The sequence below is a fragment of the Oncorhynchus kisutch genome, linkage group LG6 (assembly GCF_002021735.2).
Source record: "Oncorhynchus kisutch isolate 150728-3 linkage group LG6, Okis_V2, whole genome shotgun sequence".
In the NCBI taxonomy this organism is placed as follows: Eukaryota; Metazoa; Chordata; class Actinopteri; order Salmoniformes; family Salmonidae; genus Oncorhynchus; species Oncorhynchus kisutch.
In genome coordinates, this window is record NC_034179.2 from 61,073,877 (window position 1) to 61,083,726 (window position 9,850).

The 9,850-nt window shown below is 41.8% G+C and overlaps 1 protein-coding gene across 1 annotated transcript in view; it reads left to right on the forward strand.

The window, feature by feature from the left end:
* Nucleotides 1-9,176, forward strand: part of LOC109893126 (transient receptor potential cation channel subfamily M member 4-like) — a 70,825-nt gene extending 61,649 nt beyond the window's left edge. The window contains exons 19-27 of the mRNA XM_020486190.2: nucleotides 1,080-1,195; nucleotides 2,108-2,240; nucleotides 3,123-3,297; nucleotides 3,657-3,825; nucleotides 4,627-4,808; nucleotides 5,456-5,588; nucleotides 5,829-5,901; nucleotides 6,162-6,255; nucleotides 8,031-9,176. Coding sequence (XP_020341779.1) covers nucleotides 1,080-1,195; nucleotides 2,108-2,240; nucleotides 3,123-3,297; nucleotides 3,657-3,825; nucleotides 4,627-4,808; nucleotides 5,456-5,588; nucleotides 5,829-5,901; nucleotides 6,162-6,255; nucleotides 8,031-8,059 — 1,104 coding nt within the window. The 3' untranslated portion in view covers nucleotides 8,060-9,176. The remainder of the gene's footprint in view (nucleotides 1-1,079; nucleotides 1,196-2,107; nucleotides 2,241-3,122; nucleotides 3,298-3,656; nucleotides 3,826-4,626; nucleotides 4,809-5,455; nucleotides 5,589-5,828; nucleotides 5,902-6,161; nucleotides 6,256-8,030) is intronic.
* Nucleotides 9,177-9,850: the final 674 nt, after the last annotated feature.

A 9,850-nucleotide genomic window follows, 5' to 3' on the forward strand; every position in this document is an offset into this window, starting at 1 on the left:
TGATATGTGTAATGCTATCAGCCTAAATTAAAATATTGATTTATTTTTTTACATATTCTATTATTTTAAATTGCGCTAAATTCCTGTACGTGGAAAGTATGTGTTAATACAGTATATTACACAACCTCACGTTTTGACCACATTGAATTGAGGGTACTTGCACATCCTTTTTTACCTCAGATTAGTGATGTTATTATAAATGTTTATACTAATGACAATGACAATATCGATGGCTTGAAAACAGATCAATATCATTGGTTTTGTACTGTTTTTGTCAAATGTGCTGGCAGGTCTTAGGACTTAGAATTCTACTATAATTTTCAAACTGAAATGGCAGGGAAATATTGCTGTCCTTACACCTACTGTATACATGGATTTGAGAGACAAACTATCGCTCAAATAACAGCCAACCGTTGTCACTGTTGATATCCTGTGCCTGGTTGTGAGTTGTTGAAAATAAATAACAAAGCAACTGATTTGTTTCCTTCCCTGTTTCGGCAGCCTCCCAAAACTTCCATGCGATGTTCTAGAATTTAGATCGTATGTCTTCAGCAAATTCTCTTCTAACCAGCGATATTAAAATTATTCTCAAATTCAGTGTGGCCTTTGGACAGTGTTTGTTTTAAACAGTGCATACATCCCACACGTTTGTATCACTCCGACATGAAGCTGGTTGTCTTCAGCAGGTTGTCCTCTAAAGAGTGTCCAGTAGGATTCCAATAGGATTCTGATAGAGGTGACACAAAATCCTATAGGATTGTGAGAATCCTGTACGATTCTATTGGACTAGAAAAGTAATCCGATTGGATCCTTTAGGATTTTGTCACCCAAATCAGAATCCTATTATACTATTATATTATATAATGCCTTTTGATTAGGGATTACTATAATACAATAACATTATTATTATATTTTTTGCATACAATATAGCTCAGTATTTGTATTATTTGTTTTATACAGTCTTTTTTGCTCATCATTATCAAGGGAACCAATAATTTTGTAGGTGACTGTAGATATATATTAATGACCATCTACTCTCTCTCACACACACACTTTCCCCCTCTCTCTCTCTTCACCAGACATTCTTCAGGGGCAACACCACTTTATATCAGAGAATGAAGCTCTACATTGAGGACATGTGGAATAAGTGTGACATCACAGCCATCTCACTCTTTGCACTGGGAATGTGCTGCAGGTGTGTGCATTTACAGTAGCTACAAGAAGATACTGAGTATACGAAACATTAAGAACATGAAGCTCTTTCCATGACAGACTGATCAGGTGAATGAATCCAGGTGAATGCTATGATCCCTTATTGATGTCACTTGTTAAATCCACTTCAATCAGTATAGATGAAGCAGAAGAGGACAGGTTAAAGAAGTATTTTTAAGTCTTGAAACAATTGAGACATGGATTGTGTATCATTCAGGTGGTGAATGGGCAAGGCACAAAATGTAAGTGCCTTTGAACGGGGTATGGTGTTAGGAGCCAGGCGCACTTGTTTGTGTCAAGAACTGCAACGCTACTGGGTTGTGTATCAAGAATGATTCACCACCCAAAGGACAATCCAGCCAACTTGACACAACTGTGGGAAGCATTGGAGTCAATATGGGACAGCAACCCTGTGGTATGCTTTCGACGCGTTGTAGAGTCCATGCCCCTAAGAATTGAGGCTGTTCAGGGAGCAAAGGGGGGAGAGGTGCAACTCAATATTAGGAAGGTGTAATGTGTTTATGTTTCTGTGTTTCGATGTTAACAAGGCTTTTTATTTACATGATTATTTTAAATGTATGTAGTTCTGTCCTTGAGCTGTTCTTATCTATTAATGTAATGTAATTTGTCATATTTTATGTTTTGTATATGGACCACAGGAAGAGTAGCAGCTGCATCAGCAACAGCTAATGTGTATCCTAATAAATAAATGGATAAATATATGGATTGTGTGTGTGTGTGTGTGTGTGTGTGTGTGTGTGTGTGTGTGTGTGTGTGTGTGTGTGTGTGTGTGTGTGTGTGTGTGTGTGTGTGTGTGTGTGTGTGTGTGTGTGTGTGTGTGTGTGTGTGTGTGTGTGTCTGGGACTGTAACCAAGAAGTTAGTTGTGTGTTCTAGAATGTTCCCGTGGTCCTATGAGTTTGGCCGTGCTGTGTTGGCTGTGGACTACATGGTGTTTACCCTCCGTCTCATCCACATCTTCGCCATCCACAAACAGCTGGGACCCAAGATAATCATTGTTGAGAAAATGGTGAGTGCTTTCTAAAAAGAAAGAGAAAACCCTGTGCACTGCAGTGTCTAAATAGTAGACTTAGACATTGCGTCGTTGTATTCTACTACTTCCATGAGTTGGCAGACAAACTGAAAGGTTGCCAAAGATGGTGGATAAATTAAGATGAATGACTCCACGACTTCACCATTTCATTTTTTTTTCAAGGTTCCTGTCTATGTAAGTGGGCGTTCCCTCTCTCGTGTGAGAATGCTTTCCTACATGAGCGCACGTTTCCTCTCTAATCGCTGGGATGCTCACATAAGAGAGGAAACAGCTGGATTTGGTCTACATATTGTCCCCTCCCCGCTCGGGTCGCCCCACCCGCCCTGCTCCAACATATCACTGGCACATTTTTTTGGCAGCGAGATGTCTCCTTTCTCTACTGTCTCTGGGGCACACCCTCCGCGGGTGTGGGCAGTAAGTAGACCAAAGCAGCCCCGCCTCAATCAGAAAAAATAAGGGAGTGGGATGCCTCGCTTCATCTACTGTCTCTGAAGGTGCATAATGCCACCTAGAGTGTATTGTTATAACAGGTATGAAGCCAATGTTTGTGATGTATTGCCACCTGCAGTTATGGAATGTTTGCTTACAATTGTAATTGGCTGATCCCTCCTGATGACCCGCATTGTGATCCTTCCTTAGCCCATAGGAAGTCCCACCCAGTTGACTACTTAAAGATTGTGGAAGTTCATAATGGCGCTGGCCATGCTAACATGGGCTTTTGGGCACTAGAGTCCTCTATCTGTCTCTATGGTCTAGCTCCAGGTGCTGGTTTTGGCAGTAACGACTAGTATCAAAACTGAACACTAGATGGTGATGCCATTTTTCCCAATGAATATCTGTTCCCCTCCTGATTGGCAGATGAAAGACATATTCTTCTTCCTGTTCTTCCTGGCGGTGTGGCTCCTGGCCTACGGCGTAGCCAATCAGGCGCTGCTCTACTCCTACGACCCCCGTCCCGGTTGGATATTTCGCAGAGTGTTCTACAGGCCATACCTACACATATTTGGACAGATCCCCATACACGAAATGGATGGTGCGTTGATGTTTGTGTATGAATGTGGTTTACATGTGTATGTAACATAGTATAATCTCACCTAGATATTTTAAAATGAATCCACTAACTTTTAATCGCTCTGGAATAGAGAGTCTGCTAAATAAAAACAAATATATATATATTACTGGTTTCTCTCTCTCTTTCTCTCTCTCTTTCTCTATTCTTTCACTCCTCTCTTTCTGCATCCCCCCTTACATCAACCCCTACCCAATCTACCCTCTTTGCCCTACCATTTTAAATATTTATTTTCACACCCCTCCTTCTGCTTCTTCCCATCCTTTCAAACTCTCCCCCTCTCACTGCCTCCTGCCCTCGTCTCCCTGTCTCTATGTCGGTAGCTGATAAACTGGATGAGGGGATAGAGTGCACCAATAACGCCACTCTGGTCGAGGCGGGGGCAGAGCCCTGCATGAGTACCGACCACAATTGGCTGGTGGTCATCTTATTGGTCATCTTCCTGCTGGTCACCAACATCCTCCTGGTCAACCTGCTCATCGCCATGTTCAGGTAATGGACCCTCTGTCTGTCCCTCTTTTACTTTCTCTCCCTCTTCCACTCTCTGTCTACCTTTCCCTCTCTCTAGCTCTTCACATTGACGAGTGTTGAGGAAGTTATCAAGAGATTAGAGATGTATTCATTCTCGAGACATTACTGTAATATTAATCAAACGTAGCCCTACCTCCAAATCATGTTTGTTGCCATGCTTACTTTGGAGATCTGCAGAATGTTGTATAGCCAAAACAGTTTGAATCGTCTTCTGATTTTTATTAGAGGGCTCCCGAGTGGCGCATTGGTCTAAGGCACTGCATCTCAGTGCTAGAGGCATCACTACAGACACCCTGGTTTGAATCCAGGCTGTATCACAACCAGCCATGATTGGGAGTCCCATAGGGCATTGTACAATTGGCCCAGCGACATTTCGTCCCAATACCTCTACTGCAACTCTCTTCAATGAGAATAAGCTCTCTGTCCTTCTTTCCCATCTAGCGCCCCTTCCATATCCCTGTTTCACTCTCCTTGTGTTCCCCTCGACAGATCGTCACTCATTCAATAGGCCCCTCTAATCCGTGGGTTGAATTTCTCTTATTTCATCTAGTTCCTCAGGGTGTCTTGGAATAGTGTTTTTGTATTTGAGTGTTTTCCTAATGGCATGTTTTTCTGGCTCTGCTTTATCTGTGTGTCATTGGGGCTCAAAATGTCATGAACTAAAAAATATAATAAAACCAAACTTTTTTTATATGAGCGAGAGTCACCTATTTCCTGATATTCAGCCTTTTCACTGTCTCCCTCTCTCTGCCTTTCCTCCAGTCACACGTTCTCCAAAGTGCAGGAGCACAGCGACAACTACTGGAAGTTCCAGCGCTACAATCTGATCGTGGAGTATCACTCCAGACCCTGCCTGGCACCACCCTTCATCCTCATCTCCCACCTCCACCTCATCATCAAGAGACACATCCGCAAGATCCCCTCCACGAAGATCAAACACTTTGGTGAGAGAGGGAGGGAGATAGAGGGAGAGGGAGGGAATGGGAGGGAGAGCGTGAGGAGGGGAGGGGGGGGGGGGAGAGGGAGGAAAACAGTGCCGGCGACAGAACAAATCAGTTGGAAAGGCATTTGATTTCTATAATGTGGCACATTTTTTCATGGGACCTCCTATGTAGGTATAAAAAAAAGGCATGTCATTTAACTGTAAAAAGGTATTACCTTTTAATGTGCCATCAACACAACCAGTTATGTTTTAATTTGGTTGTCAAACAAATCACTTCAAAAAGTAGGATATCTTCGCACATTAGTCCCAAAATTATTCCAGCATCTTAACAGTACACTGTGCACCCACCAACTTTCCTTCAATTCGCAACTGGCTGGAACTATCTCCCCGGAGAATGCATCAGAGTGAGCGCCCCTCAGTCTTACTATATACAGCTCATACATCTGATGCTGTCTCGCCCATCTCGGTCAAATAAATGATCATAACTCCGGCCCTGTAGGAAGACCAGTGATCAGATAATTCACTTCAAGTATTGAACTTCAAGTATTTTAGAAGTCCACTTCCATTTTCCTTCAAGAGTATTTTTTTCTAATTTTCTCTTCTTCCCAATTTCTTTGTTCTTCCCCTCCTCCTCTATCCCTCATTCAGTTCTGGAGATCCATGGTAGGGAGGCCAGTAGACTGAACACGTGGGAGGCCATCCAGAAGGAGAATATACTCTTTGCCCAGAACAAACGAGAGAGAGAGAAAGACTCAGAGAGACTCAAACGCACCTCCGTCAAGTGAGACCTAGACTAAATGCCACATTCATTTAACAGCTTCAGTTAACAGCTCGGCTTCTTTCTGGCCCATGAATAGAATGGTTTTGAGATGCTGTAGCTGATGGATCCTCCTGTGTTAGGAATCGGGTCAATAACATTTTAAATTCATGAATCGGAATTTCAATTCACTTCCTGAATGGACTGAGAAGTGAATTGACCCCTAACCTTTGTTGTGGTCCTGTGTTGTGGTCATGTTTGAAGGGTGGACAATGTATTAAAGCAGATGGCAGAGATTCGGGACCACGACCGCAGGCTGAGAATGTTGGAGACCGAGGTTAGTGTCACCCTGCTTTATCTGCCCAGTGGCAACCAGACACACGTGGCAGAAGTTTCAGTGCTCCTTAATGGGCGGGATGGTTTAGTGGGTGTGTGTGTGTCTGTGCACGCACGTGTGTTCGTTAGTGTGTAATCGTAAGTATGTGTGTGTCTGCATTTGGACTGCAGCTGTTACATCTGCCTGCTCAGCACTAAACAGACCACATCCGTCATGGTTCTCTCTCTCTCTTTCTCTCTCCGTCCCTCTCACATTCCCAGTTGGAGTACTGTTCTAGTGCCCTCTCCTGGATGACGGAGGCTCTCTCTCAGAGTAACTTGGTAAAGACCACACGTCCTCCGCCCGCTCTCAGAGGTAAGGTTGCATACAGTTTACCTTATGATACAGGTTACATGTATGATCTATTTCTATGGAAGGTTGCCTCCTACCTCTCCAGTCACGGAATATAACATGTAAATTATTAGAATGTATTGATCCCCAGTACATTTTATAACTTGGACTTACAGTTGAAGTCAGAAGTTTACATACACCTTAGCCAAACACATTTAAACTCAGTTTTTCACAATTCCTGACATTTAATCCTAGTAAAAATTCCCTGTCTTAGGCCAGTTAGGATCACCACTTTATTTTAAGAATGTGAAATGTCAGAATAATAGTAGAGAGAATGTTTTATTTCAATCATCACATTCCCAGTGTGTCAGAAGTTTACATACACTCAATTAGTATTTGGTCGCATTGCCTTTAAATTGTTTAACTTGGGTCAAACGTTTCGGGTAGCCTTCCACAAGCTTCCCACAATAAGTTGGGTGAATTTTTGCCCATTCCTCGTGACAGAGCTGGTGTAACTGAGTCAGGTTTGTAGGCCTTGCTTGCACACGCTTTTTCAGTTCTGTCCACAAATTCTCTATGGGATTGAGGTCAGGGCTTTGTGATGGCCACTCCAATACCTTGACGTTGTTGTCTTTAGGCCATTTTGCCACAACTTTGGAAGTATGCTTGGGGTCATTGTCTATTTGGAAGACCCATTTGCGACCAAGCTTTAACTTCCTGACTGATGTCTTGAGATTTTGCTTCAATATATCCACATCTATTTTGTGAAGTGCACCAGACCCTCCTGCAGCAAAGCACCCCCACAACATGATGCTGCCACCCCCGTGCTTCACAGTTAGGATGGTGTTCTTCGGCTTGCAAACCTCCCCCTTTTTCCTCCAAACATAACGATGGTCATTATGGCCAAACAGTTCTATTTTTGTTTCATCAGACAGAGGATATTTCTCCAAAAAGGGCGATCTTTGTGCAGTTGCAAACCGTAGTCTGGCTTTTTTATGGCGGTTGTGGAGCAGTGGCTTCTTCCTTGGTGAGCGATCCTTTCAGGTTATGTCGATATAGGACTCGTTTAACTGTGGATATAGATACTTTTGTACCCGTTTCCTCCAGCATCTTCACAAGGTCCTTTGCTGTTCTTCTGGGATTGATTTGCACTTTTCGCACCAAAGTACTTTCTTCTCTAGGAGATAGAATGTGTCTCCTTCCTGAGCGGTATGGCGGCTGCGTGGTTCCATGGTGTTTATACTTGCGTACTATTGTTTGTACAGATGAACGTGGTACCTTCAGGTGTTTGGAAATTGCTCCCAAGGATGAACCAGACTTGTGGAGGTCTACAATTTTTTTCTGAGGTCTTGGCTGATTTCTTTTGATTTTCCAATGATGTCGAGCAAAGAGGCATTGAGTTTGAAGGTCGTCCTTGAAAAACATCCACAGGTACACCTCCAATTGACTCAAATGATGTCAATTGGCTTATCAGAAGCTTCTAAAGCCATGACATTATTCTCTGGAATTTTCCAAGTTGTTTAAAGGCACAGTCAACTTAGTGTATGTAAACATCTGACCCACTGGAATTGTGATACAGTGAATTATAAGTGAAATAATCTGTTGTAAACAATTGTTGGAAAAATTACATAGATGTCCTAAGTAGATGTCCTAACCGACTTGTCAAAACTATAGTTTGTTAACAAGAAATTTGTAGAGTGGTTGAAAAGCTAGTGTTATTGACTCCTACCTAAGTCTATGTAAACTCTGACTTCAACTGTATGTAATAATTGCAGTTTCTGTTACGTTTTTACTTTCAGATCTGACCTCTCTCTCTCCAACTAGCTGACAAATGTCTGATGGAGAATAGTGAAATCTGGACGCGCACACACAACCTCTTAGCTGTCCCTCGAAGTCGATGATGACAAATGTTCCTCTTTTGGATTGGGGATATCGCTTTAAACACACACACACCTAGAATCACTGTCACTCAGGGCCAGTGGTGTGAAGTACTTAAGTAAAAATTCTTGAAAGTACTACTTAGTGGTTTTTTGGGGTATCTGTACTTTACTTTACTATTTATATTTTTGGCAACTTTTACTCTTACTTCACTGCATTCCTAAAGAAAATGATATTTTTTTTACTCAATACATTTCCCTGACACCCAAACGTACTCGTTACATGTTGAGTGCTTAGCAGGACAAGAACATTTTCAAATTCACACACTTATCAAGAGAACATCCCTTGTCATCCCTACTGCCTCTATTCTGACGGACTCACTAAACACATGCTTTGTTTGTAAATTATGTCTGAGTCTGGGAGCGTAAAATAAACAGGAAAATAAACAGGACAATAATGCCGTCTGGGGTGCTTAATATAAGGAATTTGAAATTATTTATACTTTTACTTGTATAGTATATTTTAGCAATTACATTTACTTTTGATACTTAAGTATATTTCAAACCAAATACTTTTAGACTTTTACTCAAGTAGTATTTTACTGGGGGACTTTCACTTTTACTTGAATCATTTTGTGTTAAGGTATCTTTACTTTCACTCAAGTATGTCAATTGGGTACTTTTTCCACCACTGCTCAGGGCCAAGGAATGTCAAGCAATGCCAAACACGGACTCGAAGCTCTTTCATCCATCCTTTCAATGTCGTTTTTAAGCGTTGATCATTTGAACTACTGTCATTTAATGTGGACCATTGTTGCTCTTCTATGTTATACTTTGTTGTTCCTATGTTCTATAAATCTTGTTCCTGTGGGTTATAGAATGTGAGGAGAACAGGACAATCTGTTCTTAATGTATAGACATTTTTAAAAGGTGTATTCAACCTGACACAATCACAAAAATGTTACTTTTTGGTTTGCAGTCAATGACCAAAAGCGCCCTCTTTGGGCGCATGGTATTCATATTTTTCATAATTTCATAATTAATAAAGATTAAAACGTACAACAAAAATCTGGTGTTTTTATGTCAAGGTATTGTTAGGTATTTCAGTCTTCTGTATATAAAGTGCAATATTGGAATGCTAACTCAACATTCTATACATTTCAACTCTATATGTGACATGGTACAGGTGTCTTGTTTTTTTAAGCATTGAGTAATTGTCTCTGGCCCCCTCCCAGTTAGCGGGAGGGATGAGCTCTACAGCAGTCTCACAACTCAATCACTGGTTGAAAACTGTTTTCTGCCCCTCCCAAAATATAGGATTTGTAGATAATTGGCCCTCTTTCTGGGACTCACCCACAAACAGGACCAAGCCTGGCCTGCTGAGGAGTGACAGACTCCATCCTAGCTGGAGGGGTGCTCATCTAATCTACAAACATAGACAGAGCTCTAACTCCCTTAGCTCCACAATGAGATAGGGTGCAGATCAGGCTGTTAGCCAGCCTGCCAGCTTAGTGGTCAATGTAGGAGAAAATTCATGACTATGGGTGATTTTCCAGTATCTAGACTGTTCTCCCAGAAGTTGTGAGCAGAATCAACATAGAGTTAATTCAGAATAAAGACTGAGGCCAGGTGAATGAACAGAGCTGGATCAACATGGAGTTAATCACTAGACATGTAAAAACAGAACGTAAGCAGAAAATGTGCTGTTATAGGCCTGAGGGAAGTTATTGCCTGGTCCTGTG